Consider the following 21178-nt stretch of genomic DNA (forward strand, 5'->3'; position numbering starts at 1 on the left):
CTTTATATCCTAACCCCCTTGCTCCTCAACAGATTGACCCCCGCGCTCGCCGTGAAGCCAACCCATTCCCCGACACTCCTAACCGCCCCGCCCAGCTCCTCGGCCTCTTGAAGCCTCCTCCTGAGGAACCGTCTTGTCTCCTGGAACCCCTCGCTCTTGTCCGTCGTCATGAACAACTCGGCCGCGGCATAGATACCACTGAGGGCCGCCCGCTTGGTGTACCAGCTCGGATCAACACTTTTATCCCCGGCAAGATAGTAGATCTCATCTGCCAGCATGGCGAGCTCCCTGACGGCGACGGGGACCTGGGAGGGCTGGGCCATGACCGCGAGGGCCTGCTGCCAGTGCTGTATGATGGGCTCGTTTTGCTTTAGGCGCAGCCAAGTGAGGAGTTCGAATTTTTCCGAGACGGAGAGGCCGGAGAGGAGGTCGCTGTGCTGGCTGGCGAGGGAGGGGAGGGTGGTGCGGGTGGTGTATAGGTGGAAGTGGATCAGGCGGGCGACGGGGGAGGGGCCGAGGAAGGAGGGGGAGATGTCGAGGAGGGAGAGGTCGCGGGCGGCGAGGGTGAGGGAGGGGAGGGTGAACCCGTGGGTGTGGATGTGGGAGGTTAAGGCGGTGGTGAGGAGGGTTGTTTCGGCTTGGGTGAAGGGGCTGGGGGGAGGGGGGTGGGTGGTGGAGTGGTAGGTTCTTCTTGTTTGGAGGGGTTGCGGTGGTGGTGTTGTTGGTGGTTGGGTTTTGGGGGTTGATTTGGATTTGGTTCGGGGAGTCGAGGGGAGGGTGGTGATGGGTCGGGAGGTGACGGCGGAGAGTCTTCTGGGGAAGGATCGGGTGGCCGGCCGGGTGGTGGTGGTGGGGAGGAGGAGGATGCGCCGGGCTGCGCCGGAGCAGTTGACGGCTGCCGGGTAGGCCATTGTTTGGTGCTTTTTTTCCCTATCAGACCTCGAACTGTATAGGTCAGAAAGTTGTGGTTCGTATGGCCCGTATGGGGTTCCTGTAGTGACGTGATGGATCGATCGCAAGGCGCTGTCAACTGCGATATCATATCATGATCGGTGGTGGTCAAAGCTTGGTGCCTGCAACTGAGACTTTACTGTATCAAGTTAGCTTAGGGAATACAAAAGTGGTTCTCTACATGTTCTGCCCCACTTTGAGCCCAACCTGGCAGATCGTGGTCTTGCTTCACCAACCCCAACCCTTGGAATTTTGGGACATTGATTCGGTTGACGCGATATCAGAATCAAAACCTTACCAAGATATTCCCAACGACGTACATCTTGACAGACAGAGCCACCACTCGGGCGGTTGTGTTTGTATACACAGGCCCAGGTTACTCGTGGAACCATCGAAGATCAGAAGATCAGCGAGAGGGTCCCTGAACAACATGGCAGGTGTCGGCCGGGCGTGAACGATACAAGGGGTATAGCACGCATGAAACCAGGAAACTAATGCAAGGCCTCGCGGAATCCAGCTTCGACACCGATCTCAGCACCAACTGGAACGACCTTAAAGGCCTCTGAAGAAGCCAAGAGAAAGGGTTACCGTGCCGAAATTCCAACTGATCAATCACAGAGGCATCCACACCGTGTTGTTACCACCGCGGAGACTCTCACACGACTCATCCACTTTTCTTTTTCTCTGCTTGCGACAGCTTTCAAGAAGTCCCATTCATTACCACAACTTATCGAGTCATGAAGATTGTCGGGTCAGGTGCGACATGGGGCTTCCAACCTGCGCCCAATCGACGTCCATGATGCCGCCGTCTGCTGTACCAGCCCGCCGCCTATGCTATGCGGGGCCGCCCAGTCGACAAGCCCGCAGATACGGGATCTTCTCTAGAAGAGCCATATGCCGTGACCTGACATTAGGCGATTTCCCTTCGGTAAGCTATGCTGTCATGCTGTCGTGCTGCCAGGTAGGTGACGGGCTGGCCGTCATCGAGAGAGTCTTGTGCGATTGAGTGACATATCCCTCACAGAGATCGTCTTTTCGTGCCTAGAAATCAACCTCAACCGCATTCGGGTCAGTCTCCGCCGGATCAAGTCCCCGGGCCGCTCCACTCCCCATCCTCCGCTGCCGAAGGAGGAGCTTGGGAGTGGTCCAGACCCGTTCTTCTGCTTGAGACTCCCAACTTGTCACCCGCAAATCGGCCTTCCACCATGGTACTGTTGCATACGCATTTATTAGCCGACTCACCGGTTTCATGCACTGCTGGTTCCTCGGACGGCAGCACACCACTGGTCCCCAACCTGCGGTGTTGGCAGTGGGTCATGGTCGTTTTTGTTTGGAGACGCCAGAGGCAGCTGCTCGACTGAGCAGAGCGCTGTCGTTGTCGAGCCGCTCCGAATTCTGACATGCCTGACAGTGCCGGCCTTTCAAAAAAGGGCATAAAATTGCTCTGGATGCCCATGGCTGACGGCGTGCTTGAAGAAGGCCATACAGCATCAGGATTGGGTAGCTCAGTCCGCATCGTGCTGCATTTTTCATCTGCCGTGTGACCATTGACCCAAGAGTTTTTTTGTGTGAAGTGGATGGCAACCGTCAAAGTTAACAGCGGCTTCCCCAGCGCGGCACATGGTTCGTAAGGCAGACCAATATATCGTACTTATGTCGTCTTCGTCGTGGTTCGCCCATCGTACTTGCTGCCTCCCACAGGCAGAAAAATAGATGGCGGGGTTGGCTCCTTGCCTCGGTGTTGGTTGGCATATGTACGTTGGAATGGAAATTTTTATCCATCACACCATGTTGACTTGTAGTTGTCACTGTGCAGATCTCGAGTGTCATGTCATACTGGCCCCATGTTCCACAGCACGACAAGTGATCGACTCGGCGATGAAGGACCCAGCCTTACCCGGGACAACCGTCTCGGTGTCATCGCGGCATCAGCCCAATTGACCACAAGATGGTGGATGTGCTGAAGGGAAAGGGGGGCATCATGTAGAGAGAGACACGAGTGCAGCCGCCAGCTTCCACCAATGACATCGCCCAGCTCAGTCTGTGGACAGTGATCTGAGACGTCCATAGAAAACTTCTTATCTGACATGGAATGTCTTTGAAGAGCTGACCTCGGGAGAATATCCCGAGTCTGCCATTGGAAACGGAGCCGGGCTGCTGTGCTCGTACCAGAAAGGGTCTTGTTGGATTCATGCTTCTGTACGTGACTTGATCGGGACACCATTGCACCCCTGAAGTTGAACAGCTGTCTGTGACCGCAAGGTACCCCTGGATTCAAGAATATTGCAAACGTGGGGGACGACTCGGTAGGGCAGGTGGGGTTGACAGCGTTGATGGGCCCTCGCCGAGATGCTTTGCAAACGGAATTCTAGGTGCTGTTAAACGGGCAAAATCAGTCCCAATGTCAGGTCGATATCAGAGATGAGAGAACCGTCCACTTGTATGCTTATCCGCTAATGGAGGAATATCAACGGCAACGGGCTTCACATCGGTGTCCAGATGAGCTGCTGGCCGCTGGCTGCGAGTCTTCACCATGGCCATTCATGGTTGAAAAGAGGCAATCAGCACGTTGGTGTGTGCGGGACAGAAGCCCCCCTGTCGGATGCAGCAGCAATCCACCACCCCATTTTCTCAGTCTTTTGTGGGCGCCAAACATGGCGACTACAAGGTCCTTCAATGCGGCCTTCTGAGAATGTTATGCAGACGCCGTTGGGGTCCGAGAATCAGAAAATGAAGCGCGAAGTGGAGACAGAAGTTCGGAAGGTCTTAATCTCTCGAGTCGGAGATGGTGGAGGGCTGGAATTGACGTTTGCTCAAGCACCAGCGGCATCTTTGGTTCTGGCGGGGCTCGTACCCCACCCACTCCGAATTCTTTTGACGCCATTCAACTTGTCAGAAAGGCAGCCATCAAGGTGACGAGGCTGCCGTATTCCATCATGCTCAGAACATCACACGCAGCATGTGTCAACGACCTTTCCTGGATTCCCACTCTTGTTGCTTCTGATCAACTGTGGTGCAGGGGTAAGTTTTGCCTTCTCGTCAAGTACTCGCGCTAGTCAAGGGCCACCCTGGCGATTGTATTCTACAAAATAACCACCATATCTATAGCTAATATTTTGTATGCATACCATTCGCTGCAATTACTGCCTCACACCGACTGGGCATCGAATCCAACAGCGTTTGAAGGTAAGATTCCGGAAGCTCTTGCCAGGCCTCCTCCACGTACCTCTTCAACTTCGCGTACGACGGCTTCTCTTCAAGGCCGTATTTATCCTCAATATAATCCTTCATCCAATTCCAACAGGATTCAATAGGGTTCAAATCTGGGGAAAAAGGAGGCCAATCAACTACTCCAATCTTCCTATTCTCAAGATCCTTCTTCGTACCGGCCGCTCGATGGCCAGGTGCGCCGTCCTGCATAAAAGAAAGCTGTAAATGGTGTTGCTCGAAGGTATCGTTAATGAATTCGTGGATACTGGGAAGGATATTCCTTCGGTAGGAATGCTCATTGATCGATCCCCATTCCTTTTCCCAGAAGATACCAGGGCCTTTGGTTGAGCCGTAAAAACAGCCCCAGAACATCCACCCTCCTTTTCTCTGGTGCTTTTCTACGATACAAGTAGGGTCCCATTCCTCGTCGATTCGGCGTGTAACATACTGCTTGCGGTGAGGACCACCAACTACCCAGGTTTCGTCACTCCAGAGGATTGTACGCTATTGTTCGAGAGTCCAGTCCTTATGTTCTATAGCCCAGGCCAGTCGTTTTTGCTGGTTGGCTTCTGAAATAGGAGGCTTCTTCCGAGCAACTCGACGGCGAAATCCGTGGCGGTAAAGAGCGTTGCGAATCGTAATCCAGTTAAGAAGGGAGTTAAAAAGGGCAATAGAAAGCTCCAGGAAGCTCATCCGACGGTGTGCCTTTGATTCACACACATACCGAATAAGCTCGAGCTCTTGATCGGCTATAATAACGCGTGGTCGGCCAGATCGTGGGGCGACCTCGGCCGCCGGGGCTCGTATCGCATAGCGGATTTGGTATTTCGTATAACCAGTGGTTTCTTGAATTCGGGATTGGCTAAGGTGGCCGTCAAAATAGAGGGTACGAATTCGTTGACGCTCTTCAGTAGTAAGGTGGCGATTGGGAGCCATTGTGGTGCTGGCTGGCTGGCTGGCTAAGTGGTGTTGAAAGGTAGAAAACACTGGCCCGGGGGAAATTGCGGTAGAATTTTGGCCGAAATTGGCCTAGCCAAAAAAACAGGAACCACTGGGCGGTACTTGACAAGGGGGCAAAACTTTTGTATGTAACCACAGAAGAGCATGATGGAACAGGGCAGCTTTGTGTCCCTACAATAGGTGGGCATGTTGACAGCCTCAAGCCTCACCCACAACCAGGTAACCAAGGTACACCACAGCCTTGCCCAGCAATTTTTTGAGCCTTTTCCAAGATCGACCCCCTCGGGTCGTCTGTAACAAGGAATCCCTGAACCGGAAGAGACGGCTGATCTCCGGCCGTCCCCGATAATCTGAGTCCGTTCTCTTGGTGTTGTTGCGCTAAAGATTAGTGGGCTGTCACAGTTGCAATCCGAATCGATTACGAGCCTCATGCGAAAGGCGAAAGGTCAGCACCCTTCAGCAAGAAAACACGCAACTAAGGAAAGGATGGAGAGCTAACTCCATGAATTATACCTATTTGTCTTCCCCATCACTTAGGGCTTGCCTATATAGATGTTAGCTGCTTAATGAATAGTTGTAGATGAGGTGATCAGACAGATCTATACCCAAGCAAGACAAATATCTCCATCTCTACCACCGCCGCCCTGCTCATTAGCCATTGTTACGGGGCACACCGGGCTGCAACGCTTCCTTTATGGCACACGCAGTTGTAGCCGGTACATTATTCTGCTCTGCGCTACCGTGGTCGTGGTTGCATTCTGTGTCGCAGGCCTCAATATGATGGTACCGTAATAATGTGTAATTACCATCTCAGCACATGTAAACGGTTCCGCATTCTCGTATAACCGTCAACGTCTGTCTGTGTGGAGTTTCCGCCGTTTCATCAGCCACAGCCGACCTGGGCTGTCTTGCTGCCTTCAAGCTTCTGCCTCAGGTATCAGGCTTTCACCTGGCTGAGGCAAAGTGCTCCGTTCGGCATCCGTTTGCTCCGCCCGCACATTGGGATAGCTGAGGTGAGAGGCTCAGTTCCAGGTTGAAGCAATCCCTTGTCCACCACCTCGACAACTTCTTCTTCCCATCAAGGGGAAATTTCTTTGGTCTCCTGGTTGCAGACTGACCTTTTGTCACATAGTCGCACGACAGACAACCTGGAAGCCATTTCACCCTCCACTGCAGAGCAGACCCCAACCCCAACGAGCGCCATTTGCAACCTCCACAAATCCGCCAAGAGCTCCACATTCAACCTCGATCCTTGCGGCGCCTGACTGCCTGGGCCACTGTCCGACGCGTTCTCCCTGGCGTCGGCCTTGCTCACCCCGGCTCAAGAACTTTCATTCAGTGCTGCTTGACCTGGCTGGACTGTCGACGCGATTTTTTTTGCCCTATCCAACATCGCCTTACCCTCTCTGCCTCTGGCTGTACCTCGCACCTGCCGTCTGAGGCTTGATCCCGCTTTTTTCGGCCTTGCAGCGCGCCTTTGAACCTTTTTCGAGCCGCCAAACGCAAGCCTGCCCAACTCTTGTCAGCAAGAAAAAAAAAATCACATTTTGGCAGCCAAAGCACCCGACCACAGCACCGCACCCCAGTGTCAGGTCCCAAGGTTCCCCGTCACCTCACCTCTCCCGCCCTCAACCGACTCGGTGGCCCGTTGCGCGAACGTCGCGCCGTACCTTGGCCTCAGCTGCTGTCCGCCAAACAGCAACCATCCCAAAGTCCTGCAGTGACAGACACCTGCCCTTTCCGCACCCAATCGTCGCGTCGCCGAAATTTCCCTCCGTCAAGCGGCTAAGTCGACAGAAAATTTCGATTTTCCAATTATCACCATGGGTAAGTACGACATCAATTGCATTCCTCTCCCTGGATACCATCGGTATAGGTATTCCCCCCTCTTCCCAATCAGCCAGCCCATTCGGGCGGTCAACCAGCCAGACAGCCAGCCAGACACACGAAGAGACTGAACACTCTCTCCCCGCTGTTCGCCCTGTCAGCTTCCATTCTGGCCCTCCAGGTGGGCGTGCGCAAGTCGCGTCCTCATTGAGCCTCCTCCCGAAGATGCCTGCCTCTTCCCCTCCGCTCCGTTCCCCCCTCCCCCTCATCCCATCCCCGTCCCGAGTCTTGCATATACACACCCCCAGCAAGACATCAGGACATATCTCTGTCCATCCACACGCACCGGGCGGTTCTGGGATGGGCGGACTACTCCAGGCCGGAACACCTCGATCGTGGGCATTATCCCAGATGCCTCAGTGACGTGTTACTGCCGCTTGTAACCCCCAAATCTCCAGGACCTGCCCAGTCGGCGTTTTTTGGTCGATTTCCACAGGGCCAGTCTGTGGCAGTCGGTGCAGGTTGGTCCTCGAGCCTTGCTCGCTCGCTCTACCACTCACAAGGGCCCCTCGCTGCTGCAGTGTCTTGCAGTTTTCCTACCTGCACTGCCTGGTCTTCGACATACCACCCACATACACCCATCCGCCCGTACATACATACATGTACCTTCACAATCAACCCCCCCTCCCCTCTCAGCCAGCCTGCATGTCTTTCCCATCCTGATCCACAATCCTCGGATTCTCTCACTACCACCCCCCCCCCGCCGCACCCCCCCTCAAGTGCTACCTACCATTCCTTCAAATTGCCATCCCTCAATCACTTCACTTCCTTTTCTTCTTTCCCCACCTATCACCAACCCTACCTTAACTGGCTTCTTCCAACATCTCGTTTCTGACCGATTTCTAACCTTCTCTTTCTCTCTCTAGCTGACTCCGGTGATACCTATCGCCCTGTAAGTATCTGCCCTGATTCTTGGCCTGTGCACTCTGTTCTTCGTCGTCTTGATGAGACCGGCGGCTATCTCTTATAGCCGCAAGCTCTCGGAGGAATGGTGTGACTGGTAGTCAGACCTGACTCTCATCCCATCCACCTGGCGTCAGTCAGATATGTGGTTTGGTGTTTGCGCTTTCGAGCTCTTCGGCCTGATGAGTTTGAGACCTGTGGGTTCTTTGTGTTGAAAGTCCAATGCCATGATCACTGATGATTAGGTGCTGGAGGATCATCACAGCGCTCCCCCGCTTTAGGCGTGCCAGAGACAAAGACATATACTGGCGAGTCACATGACATGGTTACATACTGACATTGTGACCAGCGTGAGAGGTCGCGCTCTCCCAGACGTGGACGTTCCCGCAGTCCGAATAACGGTACCCGTCGGTCATATTCGCCCCGTGACCGCTCACGGAGTCGTCATCGGAGAAGAAGCCGTTCGCCCATGACTGGACAGGGCGCATCCGCTGGAGGATCAGGACAAGGATACAACAATAACGGAGCTCCTCATAGATCGTTCGAAGATCGTGCCGTTCACCGCGAAAACGTCATGAATAACATTCGAGAGTCGTCGCAGCAGGACCGCCGCGTCTATGTCGGCAACCTGTCTTACGACGTCAAGTGGCACCACCTCAAGGATTTTATGAGGCAGGGTGAGTGGATGGCACTTGGGAAAGGAATGAATGGAGGAAGAGACTAACGTGACCTCTCACAGCCGGTGAGGTTCTCTATGCCGACGTATTGCTTCTTCCCAATGGAATGTCGAAGGTGGGCTTTCACAAGTGATTTTGGCTGGTTCCTTTGTGGTTCCTATTCTGTTTGGTTATTTGATGGACGGTTGGGTTGACGGGTTGGGACGCTGTCCACGACGATATTTAGGGATGCGGGTAAGTTTCTTCATGCACACCGGTCAATCCGAGAACAAAGTGCTAACCTTGTGACTGTCATAGAATTGTGGAATACGCCACTAGGGAGCAGGCTCAGAATGCCGTTGCGACGCTCAGCAATCAGAACCTAATGGGGCGACTGGTGTATGTCCGCGAGGCAAGTACCCGGACCCGGCAACGAGCGGAGCCATTCTGTGACGCTAACAATGGATAGGATCGTGAGGCCGAACCTCGCTTCGGTCCTCCTGGAGGAGGTGCCCGCGGTGGTTTCGGTGGCCCTGTTGGCCCTGGCGGTGGTGCTCCGTACGGAGGAGGATTTAACCCCGGCATGGGAGGTGGAGCTCCAGGAGGCGGGCCCCCGGGTGGTGCTCGTCAAATCTTCGTGTCCAACGTTTGTCATATCTCCCCATTCCGGTTCTTCATTGCCAACGTGGCAATATGATGCTGACAACCTTTGTAGCTGCCGTTCAACATTGGTTGGCAAGACCTGAAGGATCTGTTCCGGCAGTCCGGTAAGTAACCTGATGCGACTGATGTGTGAGGAGTCTAACAAGTGCAACTGCAGCACGAACTGGTGGGGTTATTCGCGCCGATGTTCATCTCGGCCCCGACGGTCGCCCCAAGGGTTCTGGTATTGTTGTATTCGAGTCCCCCGACGATGCGAGAAACGCTATTCAGCAATTCAACGGCTATGACTGGCAAGGTCGCGTAATTGAGGTTAGGGAGGACCGTTTCGCCAATGCTGGTATGGGTGCTGGCGGTTACGGTGGCCGCGGTGGCTTCGGCGGTCGCGGTGGCTTCGGCGGTGGCTTCGGCGGCCGTGGAGGCTTCGGCGGTCGCGGTGGTTTTGGCGGCGGCGGTTATGGTCGTGGAGGCTATGGCGGCGGTCCTGGTGGTGGTCCTGGCGGCCCCAGCTTCGGTGGTCCTCCAGGGGGCGATGGCTCTGTCCCTCCGAACCCTTTTACTGACAACGCCACCGCCGGCACTGAGAAGAACGAGATTATCTACGTTCGCAACGTGAGTGTCCTTTTCACCCCCGATGCCCATTGATGGTTTCTAACAATACCCTAGCTTCCTTGGTCTACAAGCAATGACGATCTCGTTGAGTTGTTCTCGACTATCGGCAAGGTTGAGCAGGCCGAGATTCAGTACGAGCCTAGTGGCCGCTCGCGTGGCAGCGGTGTTGTTCGCTTCGACAATGCCGACACCGCCGAAACCGCCATCAACAAGTTTCAAGGATATCAGTACGGCGGCCGGCCTCTGGGTCTGAGCTACGTCAAGTACTTGAACCAGGGTGGTGGTGACGCCATGGACACCGACCATGGTGGATTGACTCAGGACCAGATCATGTAAACCAAGCATGAACACTTGTTTGTGCTCGAATCGAACTCAGCCATTGGATCGTCAACAGCCACTGTCGACAAATACAGTCATCAACGTTATTGGATGAGTCAAAGCTGCCACAAGATATCACTTCCGCTCTTCGATTCGTTTACATGATCTCGTCGCTTATTCCCGTCGACATGGGCCCAGAGCATTCAATAGCACCTCGGTTCGACACAACACTGACGACATTCCTCACCCTCAGCAGATTGTTTGTATTGCGTTTTGTTTCTTTTTCTAATGGGGAGGTGGAGGATTCGGTAGTTTATGTCAGGAGGAATGAAAAGAGGTGGTTTACAGACTCGACTTTTTAGTCTTCAACACTCGGGTCTCAGCAACGCAAAAATTTTTGGTGCGCAGTGTTTTTGCTCGATTGGGACTGTCCGTTCTCTTGGCGCCGCGGAAAATGGAAATCGGACGGCTTTTAAACCCCTAGAATGTACAGCGAATAGCATCTGATTATCCCGTTGATGGCGGCGTTCGAAGGAAGGGCGCCGGGCAACGATAGGCTTGTTGGTAAGGGTGTGTGCGATGCGTAGGAGCGGGCTGGTCAGCCATGGTTCGCGGACTTGAAGAGCGTGTGGTGAGTTTGCATGTGGAAAAAGTGTAGGATCGGCCGTCGTCAGAGCATGATACTGGTGCTGTCATTGGTGCTGGCGTTTTTGGTATGCTTTGGGTCCTGGCTGATTGTGATGGCGTTGGCGAGATGATGGATGGCCCCCAGTTCATATGGCCTGCAATACCGCAACTCTGTTCGGCCCATCCACCGTTATAAAAAGGTTGTGGATCACGATATCCTTATGAAAGGAAATGGGAGTTGAAGGTGCTTTGTGTTTTGGAAAATCGATACCCCCCGGCTGCGTTGGTTTTATGAATTCTTCGGTAATTGGGAGATATATGCGTCTGACGTTGTGGGCTTCATTTTAGGGGCAAAGCAAGCCCGGCATACATGGTACATCTCGGGACATTTTGCCACCGATTTGAATACAAACTCATTTTTTTTGGAACCCGTTATTGTCCTCATATGTATATTGGACGTGTGTTTCTGCAGTTGGCTGCAGCTTGTCAACGCAGTATTTGTCACTTCAAGGACGGTTGTTAGAGGCAACCACGTTGGGCGGGAGAGCGGGGATACATCTGACAATGTCTTTTGCGACCTTCCAAACAAACAATTTAAATCGAAGTCCACCACGGGTGGTTGGATTCAGGAATGGAATGTTTACGCCATTGTGACTAACCCATCGGGTCCGTCCATATCCTCTTCATCAAAGCAGAGATGTGACCAGGTAATCTATATATCCCAGTTATCAAATTAAGCTGTTTAATAATCCCCAACACATGGATATCTTTTTTTTTTTCAGCTCTCCGCTGGCTGGCTGGCTCAGACTGATTTAGATACAGCACAATAGGGCACACTTTTCTTCTACGCCTGAGTCTTCATCTTCCTCCTCGCCTTCTCCTTGGCCTTGCGCTTGGTCCTGTCCCTCGGCTTGAGCCCGCTCATGCCCGCCTTGCAGACGTCGGCGTACCGGGCGTAGAAGGAGTCGAGGTCGTCGGGCTGGACGATGGTGGAGAGCTTGAGTTTTTTGCCCTCGTTGCGGGCCTCTTTTGACTTGGAGTTGGAGGCGCGGATTAGGATTGGGGCTTGGAGGAGGGGGGCGGTGGTGAGGGTTTCTTCATGTTCTTGTTCTGATAGGGTTTCTTTTGCTGATTCGTCGTAGGAGTCTGGGGGAGTTTGTTAGGGGGGTGATGAGGTTGGGAAGGGGGGAGGGTAACGAACAGCGTTTTTGGGTGAGGAGGATGGTGCCCTTTTGGGATTGTTTTTGGGTTGTGAAGAGGGCTGTGAGGGCGGTGAAGAACTATGGAGTGTCAGTGTGTGGGAGGTGAGATAAGGGGGGAGGAAGGGGGTTTACCTCGTCTTGGGATAGGTGTTTACTCATTTTGGGTGGTGGGTTGGGGGTGAGTGCCCTGGTGAGAGATGGTTGTGTGTTTATGAGACCCGTTCCTCTCAACACGCTCGCGAGTCAAGTGTGCGATGACTGAAAATAGAGATGTTACTTGGGGTTGTAGTGTGAGTGTGGGTGTGTGATAGCCCCGCCAGTACGTTGTCGTTGCCCGTTGATGGAGACTGGCGGGATTGCCCAGGCTGATACTGTGGGGTCCCCAAAAGTTAGCGCAGTGAAGTCAAAAGTGGGCGCGGTTTGATTTAGTGGGCCCCACTTGACATCTTAGGACGGTGCGCTGCGGTTATCGATAAGAAAAAGTTCAAGACTTTGGGGGAGTTTCAGGAATCAACGGAATACAGAGCGCAAAGCCGGTTAGCCCACCCACGATACTCTGAGACACCAATTTTGTTCGATAAAAGATGGCTCCTCGTGGACAGGGCACCATTAAGCGGCCAGCGCTGCCGCCGCATCTTCTCAAGGAACTGGGCGCATCAGATAACCATAAACGACGAGACAATCGCACGACAGTTACGTCGAGAAAGGAGCAGCGCAAGGCGGAGCGACAGGGCAAAAGGACTGGAAGATCAGATGCGATTCGGAATCGCCAAGCGCCCGCGCCTCAGCGAAATCAGCCATCATCGTCAAAATCTCAACCCCCGAAGAAGTCTCCCGCGGCGCCTGCGAAAGCCGAACCGAAATCCGCACTGAAGAATAATAAAAGGCCTGAGCCAGACTCTGACGAGGAGGATGAAGATGACTTTGGGGGTTTCGATGATGAAGACGATGAGCTGTCAGATGGCATCCTAAATGAGGACTCGGACGAGGACATGGGTGATGACGGGGAGCACCACGACGACGAAGATTCGCAAGAGGACGATGAAGATGAAGATGAGGAGGAGGACGAGGAGGACGAAGATACCCCACCACCAACAAATAAGAAGCTCTCCAAGACGCTGAAGGATAAATTCGCCGAGGATGATGCCGAGATTGCAGCTCTGGAAAAGAAACTAGGGATGAAGGGCAAGAAGAAGCTGCCACAGTCATTCATCGATGACGGTCTGGGTGAACTTTTGGGAGAGTTAGATGGAAATCTGGAAGATGGGGGCTCAGACAAGCGGAAGCGCAAGGCCGAGGCAGATGAGTGGCTGGCTCAGAAGAGGAGGAAGGCTGAGGCTGCTGCCGCTGCATCGACGCAGAAAAAGCGAGCACAACCAGACTTTGACGAGAGCGAGGATGGGGATAGCGACGAGGACATGGATGATATGGATGAGGATATGGATGGTTTCGGTTGTGAAGGAGATGGTTTGGATGGTGAAGAAGACGAAGAAGGAAGCGATGAGGGTGAGGAGGACGGATTCGATGACTTTGGATCAGAGGATGAGGATATGGAAGAACCACCTGCAAAAAAAGTCCGCGAAAACCCCTATGTTGCTCCAACAACAGGGCAGACGGCAAAATATGTCCCTCCATCACTACGCAAAGCCACAGGTTCGGAATCAGAGCTGGAGGCCCGAGTTCGTCGGCAGACACAAGGCCTTGTCAACAGGATTACTGAAGCGAACCTTTTGACCATTCTCGGCGAAATTGAGAAGCTTTACAGAGACAACGCTCGACAGCACGTCACATCCGCCCTCGTTGATTTACTCCTTATTCAAGTGTGTGATCCCACAAGCTTGCCAGACACACTCCTTATTCTCTCGGCCGGCTTTGCCTCTGCAGCCTACAAAGTGTTTGGAACGGACTTTGGAGCGCAATTGATCCAGGAGGTGGTAGAGCGCTACGACAAGTACTACGAGGAAGCTCAGGAGGCCGCACTTGGTGGGCCAGATGTACCGAAGCAAACATCAAACCTGATAACATTCGTCTCACAGCTGTACAACTTCCAGCTGATCGGCCCAGGCTTGATATTCGACTACATTCGTACCCTTCTGGATAACCTTTCTGAGCTGAATGCTGAACTACTGCTTCGAATTGTGCGGATGTGTGGTACTACCCTCCGCACGGACGACCCAATGGCTCTCAAAGACATTGTCACGTTGATTCCAGGAGCCGTGGCGAAGCATGGCGAAAAGAACCTGACCGTTAGGACCAAGTTCATGATTGAGACCATCACAGATCTCAAAAATAACAAGCTCAAGGCTGGAGCCGGTGCGTCAGCTATTGTTTCGGAGCATACCGCCAAAATGAAGAAGACACTGGGTCAGCTCAAGGCAAGGAAACTGAAGGCAATGGAACCATTACGCATCGGGCTGCAAGATATCCGAGACGCTGACAAGACTGGAAAATGGTGGTTGGTTGGTGCCAGCTGGGCAGGCAAATCCAAGGATAAGAAGGATGCCAAAGAAAAGCCAGCCACTGAAGAGCGAGAAGATGACGACAGTGACGACGAAAGCATCGTGCTAGATGACTTTGAAGAAGGTCCCGATCTTTTGGAACTGGCCAGAGAGCAAGGTATGAATACCGAGGTCCGGCGGTCCATCTTTGTCACCATCTTGTCAGCTCTCGACGTCCAAGACGCCTATATCAGGATTCTCAAACTCCGCCTCAACAAGGAACGCCAAAGGGAGATCACGACTGTGATCACCAAATGCGTTGGCGCTGAGAAGCACTACAACCCTTACTACACTCTCATCGCCAGAAAGGTTTGCGAGAACATGCGTGAGGTGAAGTGGTCATTCCAGACTTGCCTCTGGAAGATGTTTGGCAGGATGGGTGAAACTGGCTTTGTGGAAGAGGACGAGGAGCTGGAAGAGGAAGAGCTCGAGGAAGAGTTCAGCACCCAAAGGTTAATCAACACGGCCAAGATGGTGGGTTCATTGATTGCGAGTGGGCATATGAGCTTGATCGCCATTAGGCGGCTGAATCTCGCCTATCTGCAAAAGAGGACACGAAACTGGATGGAGATCATGCTCAACACGCTGCTGCTGGAGTGCCAGACAGGTGAGAAGCCTGGGGAAGAGGTTATCACGAAGGTGTTTGCGGCTGTCAACACTGCCCCTGAATTTGCCATTCAGTTGCAGCACTTTTTGAAGAAGGTCACGAGAAAGACGGATCTGACTGCAAGCAAAAAGGAGACAAAGTTGGTGAGGGGAGGGTGCAAGATGGCAGAGGCGGCACTACAAGCCGTCGTAGCAGCCGAAGAGTTGTTGTAATTTTTGACCTGTTCATGAGGTGTTGAATACCAGGATAGAAAAATCAATAATGCCAAACCAGCGGCCATCGGCCTCGGAAACACATATGTTACCAGTGGTTAACCAGGGTATGAGTGGCTATTCTCGGGGGTATTGAGATGTTTATAAGCCAAGCGAGGAACTCATTGCAACTCTGCTATCAATTCGGTCGATAAAGCTCCGGGGCAAGATGTTGTCATCGAGCATCTCCGTGCCGCTTTCGAATGTCTATGATTAAGCATTCTACGTTCAATTGGGTGACGTTGAGCCAGGTCGCTCCATGTTGATTATGAAACGCTTCGCCTCACGGCCGTCGCTTCTCGACGACAGGATATTTAGACCCGAGCCAGGATGCCGCGAAGAATGTTAGCGGTCATGTGGCTGCACGTCTAACGAGGGTGGCACTTGTTGCGGGATTTGGGCGGGCGGGAACTGGCGGCTTTGTGGAGGATTTGACAACTGACAGGACGCTTCGGGGGGTGGAAACCTAAAAATTAGCGTGCTCCCGGCTGGGCCAAGTCTCGCGAGAACCCTGGGGCCAATCCGATTTCCGGGCTGAGAGGGGGGCCCACAGGCCTCATGGAACCCTGGAGCCCTGGGGGGAGCAGGTGTGACCCGACGGTTGGACGGAGGTGGTGACCGGGGCGGAATAAGCTGGGGACATTTTTTCATGAATGCCGCCGCCAATTCCCAACAACTCCCATCTGCGACGCCCTGTCTAATCCCGCTTCCAGGTTGTCGCACTCGAACAAACAACCGCCTTCACACCCTCCACGATCCAGCGCATCCTTACTTTTTCCGTCCTTCTCCTTTGATTTCCCAAGTTAGCACAATCCAAGATGCTGTCACAGAGATTACTACTCGGCCGGACCGCTGTCAGGTCCGCCCTCAAGCCATCAGGGTAAGCCAGCCAGCCAGCCAGCCAGCCGCCCATGACGACACCGGTACCCTTTCTGCGCTGTTGCTGATCTCTCGCATCTGTAGCTCCCCAATTGCCCTTGCGAGCAGATGGTCCAGGACTTATGCTTCCCAGTCTGGTCAGTACCGACACCCACAAACCCAGGAATCCCGGTATGGTCCCGAGTGGCGCTGACAAGTTGCGCAGAGGAGAAGGATCTTGTCATCATCGGTGGTGGTGTTGCTGGCTATGTTGCCGCCATCAAGGCCGGCCAGGAGGGCATGAAGGTGCGTTGGCAGACGATACACACAGCTCGGCACTGGATCATGCGGGACAGCGGCTAACATGTACTCCCTTCCCACTCACAGGTCGCATGCATCGAGAAGCGCGGAACACTCGGCGGAACCTGCCTCAACGTCGGATGCATCCCATCAAAATCGCTCCTTAACAACTCACATCTGTACCACCAGATCCTCCACGACACAAAACACCGTGGTATCGAGGTCGGTGATGTCAAGCTCAACCTCCAACAGCTCATGAAGGCCAAGGAGACATCCGTCACTGGTCTCACCAAGGGTGTCGAGTTCCTGCTCAAGAAGAACGGCGTCGAGTATATCAAGGGTACCGGCAGCTTCCAGGATGAGCACACCGTCAAGGTCGAGCTCAACGACGGCGGCGAGACCAGCGTCACTGGCAAGAACATCCTCATCGCCACCGGTTCCGAGGTTACCCCCTTCCCCGGCCTCACGATTGACGAGCAGACCGTCATCAGCAGCACTGGCGCCATTGCCCTCGAGAAGGTCCCCGAGAAGCTCGTCGTCATTGGTGGTGGTATCATTGGTCTCGAGATGGCCTCCGTCTGGTCTCGCCTGGGCTCCAAGGTCACCGTTGTCGAGTACCTCGACCAGATCGGCGGTCCCGGTATGGACACCGAGGTTGCCAAGGGCATCCAGAAGATCCTGAAGAAGCAGGGCATCACCTTCAAGACCGGTACCAAGGTCCTTTCCGGCGAGAAGACTGGTGATGAGGTCAAGGTTCAGACCGAGGCTGCCAAGGGCGGCAAGGAGGAGACGGTATGTTTTGATTGTGACTTTGAAGCTGACTAGGTCGGTATGCTGACTTTGATTATAGCTCGATGCTGACGTCGTCCTTGTTGCTATTGGTCGTCGCCCCTATACCGGCGGTCTTGGCCTTGAGAACATCGGCCTCGAGCTCGATGAGCGCGGCCGTGTCATTATCGACGCCGAGTACCGCACCAAGATCCCCCACATTCGCTGCGTCGGCGACGCCACCTTCGGCCCCATGCTTGCGCACAAGGCTGAGGAGGAGGCTGTTGCTGTTGTCGAGTACATCAAGAAGGGCTACGGCCACGTCAACTACGGCTGCATTCCCTCCGTCATGTACACCTTCCCCGAGGTTGCGTGGGTTGGTCAGTCTGAGCAGGACCTCAAGAAGGCCGACATCCCCTACCGCGTCGGCACTTTCCCCTTCAGCGCCAACTCCCGTGCCAAGACCAACCTCGACACTGAGGGGTTCGTCAAGATTCTCGCCGACCCTGAGACCGACCGCCTTCTCGGCATCCACATCATCGGCCCCAACGCTGGTGAGATGATTGCTGAGGGCACTCTTGCGCTCGAGTATGGTGCTTCCAGCGAGGATATTGCGCGCACTTGCCACGCCCACCCTACTCTTTCTGAGGCCTTCAAGGAGGCTGCCATGGCCACCCACGCCAAGGCCATCCATTTCTAAATAAGACAAAGCTTAGGGTGCTGGAAAGGAGGAGGTTTTCTTGTGTATCTGTACTGTAGTTGTGTTTTCCTCATTTCAGGCATTGGTGAATGGACTCAGCCGGGATGGTAAAGGCATTTGAAAGCAGTATTTATAATTTATCCCTGGCCGCTGTTTTGTTTCGTGGTGCCGAGAAGAGAGAAAAGCTTGAGCAGCATGAGGAGCAATTTTGTTTTTAGAGCAACGGCAGGTTGGATGGGAAAGGTTCATGAGGTCTATGGTTTATCTAGCGTCAAAACATAGAAGGTTGATTTCCTGTATGATGGTACTATAATGACCACAGAATACGTCAAGGGGGTTGAAGTCTTATGCAGCATGATAAATAGTGGCATTGACTTGTTCGTTCGTCTTATATATTGAAGCAACCAAGCAACCCTAACCCTTTCAGATATGCATGTCAAAGTTCACGGTGTGTTGTCATTTTCCTTGGCAGGAAGAGAGGAGGAGGCCGACGATCGTACCACATGTGGAAAGTGGGGGGTACACGGGGGATCTCACTGGTCCGATTTCATCCATCTTTCAGGAGTCGCCAGTGGGAATTCGAACGACACGCCATTCGATATAGAAACCTCTCCCCTTTCTCTTATCTCATTCTTTTGTCCTTGTAGGCCACCCACGAGCAACCTACGCATGAACGACGAATGATCTGAATCCACTCCAGATCAATTGGAGGATTTGAGCTGGATTGAAAGGGGTTTGAAGGTATTTGGAGTTGGTGTTATTGTTGTTGTTATTGTTGGGACAAGACGACGATCAGGAAAACGTGGATGCACCAGTACCAACTACACCCCCTTGCCTCACACCACCGGATATGGCTATTTTTTGAAGAGAGACGACGCCGGATTTTTACTTTACAAGCCTTGAGGAGCCCAGCTCTCAATTGTTTGTTTGACAAGGGACTCCCTCTATCACTCACTACACGACCACGCCGGCAACCATGGCGAAATTAACCAAGGAACGCACCTACCCGCTGATGAGCCGCCGGGAGATCGAGGCTCAGATTGCTGACGGGAGGCACATGGTTATCGTGGACGGACATGTTCTCAAGGTCGATGCCTTTATGCAGTTTCACCCTGGTGGTGACAAGGCGATGAAGCACATGGTGGGGAGGGATGCTACGGATGAGGTCAATGGGCTTCATTCCCCTGAGGCGAGGGCGATGATGAACAAGTATCGCGTTGGAAGGATCGAAGGAAGGTGGAATAATTTCTTGCCGCCTATTCAAGGTGGTAAATATAGGAAACGGCTTGAGGATGGGGCAATGGAGGTGGAAGAGGATGATTCTGGACGGCTGTCGGCTCCGGCGGTGACGATAACGGCAGACACACCGTCGAGCGAGCTGGAGTCTAGACCACCCTCGCCAGTGTTTGATGTTGACGGTAGTGCTTTGCGGAAGAGACAGGTGAAGGAATCAATGGGGTCGAGTGCTGCGTCGATAACCTCGGCATCGTCGCTAGAGGAGTCTCATGGTGATGGGAGTCTACCTCTCGACGGCATGGCCCACCTCGACATCCTCACACGCAAGGAGATCAAGCTTGACCTGGACAAATACCCGGCTGTTGACCAGGATACCCAAGAGGTCATCGTCGAGAAGTACCGCAAGCTCCACGACCGCATCAAGGCTGATGGGTTGTATGACTGCAACTATTACGCCTACGCCATCGAATGCTCCCGGTACATCACTTTTTTTGGCCTGATGCTGCTGTTCCTCAAGTGGAAGTGGTACATCCCCAGCGCTTTCTTCCTTGGTGTTTTCTGGCATCAGCTTGTCTTTTCCGCCCATGACGCCGGCCACATGGGGATTACGCACAATTTTCAGGTTGATACCATTATCGGGATCATCATTGCGGATTTCTTGGGAGGGCTGTCGTTGGGATGGTGGAAACGCAGTCATAACGTCCACCATATTGTGACAAATTCGCCGGAGCACGACCCCGACATCGAGCACATGCCGTTTTTTGCTATTTCCCACCGTTTTTTGGCGAGTCTGAGGTCGACGTACTACGAACGGATCATGCCGTACGATGCTGCTGCCAAGTTCTTCATTTCGATGCAGCACAACTTGTATTATGTCATCATGCTCTTTGGGAGGTTCAACCTCTACCGGTTGTCGATGGAGTATCTGATCCTCGGGCAGGGGCCGAAAAAGGGGGTGGCGGCCTGGCACCGCTGGTTCGAGTTTGCTGGACAGGTCTTTTTCTGGTATTGGTTTGGGTACGAGCTGCTGTACAAGTCCGTCGATGGCGGTTGGAACAGGTTCTGGTTCGTGATGGTCAGCCACATGGTGACTTGCCCGCTGCATGTGCAGATCACGCTGAGCCACTTCGCCATGTCGACGGCTGATTTGGGGGTGGATGAGAGTTTCCCGCAAAAGATGCTGCGGACGACGATGGATGTGGATTGCCCGACCTGGCTGGACTTCTTTCACGGTGGTCTGCAGTTTCAGGCGATTCACCATTTGTTTCCGAGGATTCCGAGGCATAACCTGAGGAAGACGCAGAGGTTGGTGCAGGAGTTTTGCGATGAGGTCGGGATTCCGTATGCGCTCTTTGGGTTTGTGGATGGGAACAAGGAGGTGATTGGGAGGTTGGGGGAGGTGGCGAGGCAGGCGGCTATTTTGAAGAAGTGTCAGGGGGTTATGATTGGGGAGGGGAGGGTGGAGGGGCATCATCATCATCATCATCACTAAGGGGGGAAGATGAGTAGAAAGGGATGAGGTGTGGGAAGGAGTGTGAGGTTGTATATGGCTGGAAGGTTAGCTGTAGTGATAACCCTCAAAAGTTGACCTTATTCTATAGACTAGGACTTTTGATTCCTCTTGGATAGGTGTGTGAAGAGTGAGGGGACATGAGGCAGTCCTTTTTGGCCCACCGTTAGATCTCTTGCGTGATTCGAACCAAGATCAAGGAATAGTCACGAGACTCTTCCTTCTGCAAGCCAACGAGGAGCCATCCTTTTATAATGAGATCGCCGAGGTCCTTTAGGTCGCCGCTCACAGTGCGTGATAGCCAAGGGACTACTGTGATGGGGGGTTGATGGGGGGGGATTCTTGGGTTACAGAAAACGAGCCAGGGCCCTGGATCAGCCCCCCATCTTGCCGCCTCTTGCATGCAGATAATGCAGTAGCTCCAAGGGACACGGACCAAGATCCGCAGAACCCAATCCTACCCT

The 21178-nt window shown here is 53.5% G+C and overlaps 7 protein-coding genes across 7 annotated transcripts; 5 read left to right on the forward strand and 2 right to left on the reverse strand.

The window, feature by feature from the left end:
- Positions 1-2: 2 nt before the first annotated feature.
- On the reverse strand, positions 3-1460 carry COQ9 (Ubiquinone biosynthesis protein coq9, mitochondrial; the record flags this gene model as incomplete). Its single annotated transcript, XM_062913167.1, has 2 exons — positions 1250-1460; positions 3-920 (listed from the first exon to the last, which is right to left on the reverse strand). The coding sequence occupies exons 1-2, from the start codon at positions 1271-1273 to the stop codon at positions 3-5; spliced, it is 942 nt and encodes a 313-aa protein (XP_062764431.1). The 5' UTR covers positions 1274-1460.
- Positions 1461-7718: 6258 nt separating this feature from the next.
- On the forward strand, positions 7719-8721 carry GBP2_1 (g-strand binding protein; the record flags this gene model as incomplete). The annotated part of the gene is made up of 3 exons (XM_062906193.1): positions 7719-7900; positions 8261-8588; positions 8651-8721. Exons 2-3 carry the CDS (start codon positions 8381-8383, stop codon positions 8719-8721), a joined length of 279 nt encoding a protein of 92 aa, XP_062764432.1. The 5' UTR covers positions 7719-7900; positions 8261-8380.
- Positions 8722-9028: 307 nt separating this feature from the next.
- Positions 9029-10304, forward strand: GBP2_2 (g-strand binding protein; the record flags this gene model as incomplete). The annotated part of the gene is made up of 4 exons (XM_062906194.1): positions 9029-9187; positions 9283-9334; positions 9388-9839; positions 9894-10304. The coding sequence occupies 4 exons, from the start codon at positions 9029-9031 to the stop codon at positions 10173-10175; spliced, it is 945 nt and encodes a 314-aa protein (XP_062764433.1). The 3' UTR covers positions 10176-10304.
- Positions 10305-11426: 1122 nt separating this feature from the next.
- On the reverse strand, positions 11427-12370 carry QC763_505790 (uncharacterized protein). Its single transcript, XM_062913168.1, has 3 exons — positions 12119-12370; positions 11986-12064; positions 11427-11930 (listed from the first exon to the last, which is right to left on the reverse strand). Exons 1-3 carry the CDS (start codon positions 12143-12145, stop codon positions 11629-11631), a joined length of 408 nt encoding a protein of 135 aa, XP_062764434.1. The 5' UTR covers positions 12146-12370; the 3' UTR covers positions 11427-11628.
- A 200-nt stretch (positions 12371-12570) lies between these two features.
- On the forward strand, positions 12571-15303 carry SGD1 (suppressor of glycerol defect; the record flags this gene model as incomplete). The annotated part of the gene is made up of 1 exon (XM_062913169.1): positions 12571-15303. One exon carries the CDS (start codon positions 12571-12573, stop codon positions 15301-15303), a length of 2733 nt encoding a protein of 910 aa, XP_062764435.1.
- Positions 15304-16160: 857 nt separating this feature from the next.
- LPD1 (dihydrolipoamide dehydrogenase precursor) lies at positions 16161-18338 on the forward strand (the record flags this gene model as incomplete). The annotated part of the gene is made up of 5 exons (XM_062913170.1): positions 16161-16222; positions 16306-16358; positions 16427-16506; positions 16588-17292; positions 17351-18338. The coding sequence occupies 5 exons, from the start codon at positions 16161-16163 to the stop codon at positions 17966-17968; spliced, it is 1518 nt and encodes a 505-aa protein (XP_062764436.1). The 3' UTR covers positions 17969-18338.
- Positions 18339-18944: 606 nt separating this feature from the next.
- On the forward strand, positions 18945-20696 carry QC763_505820 (uncharacterized protein; the record flags this gene model as incomplete). The annotated part of the gene is made up of 1 exon (XM_062913171.1): positions 18945-20696. The coding sequence occupies one exon, from the start codon at positions 18945-18947 to the stop codon at positions 20694-20696; it is 1752 nt and encodes a 583-aa protein (XP_062764437.1).
- Positions 20697-21178: the final 482 nt, after the last annotated feature.

This window comes from Podospora pseudopauciseta, assembly GCF_035222475.1.
Source record: "Podospora pseudopauciseta strain CBS 411.78 chromosome 5 map unlocalized CBS411.78m_5.2, whole genome shotgun sequence".
Taxonomy (NCBI): domain Eukaryota; kingdom Fungi; phylum Ascomycota; class Sordariomycetes; order Sordariales; family Podosporaceae; genus Podospora; species Podospora pseudopauciseta.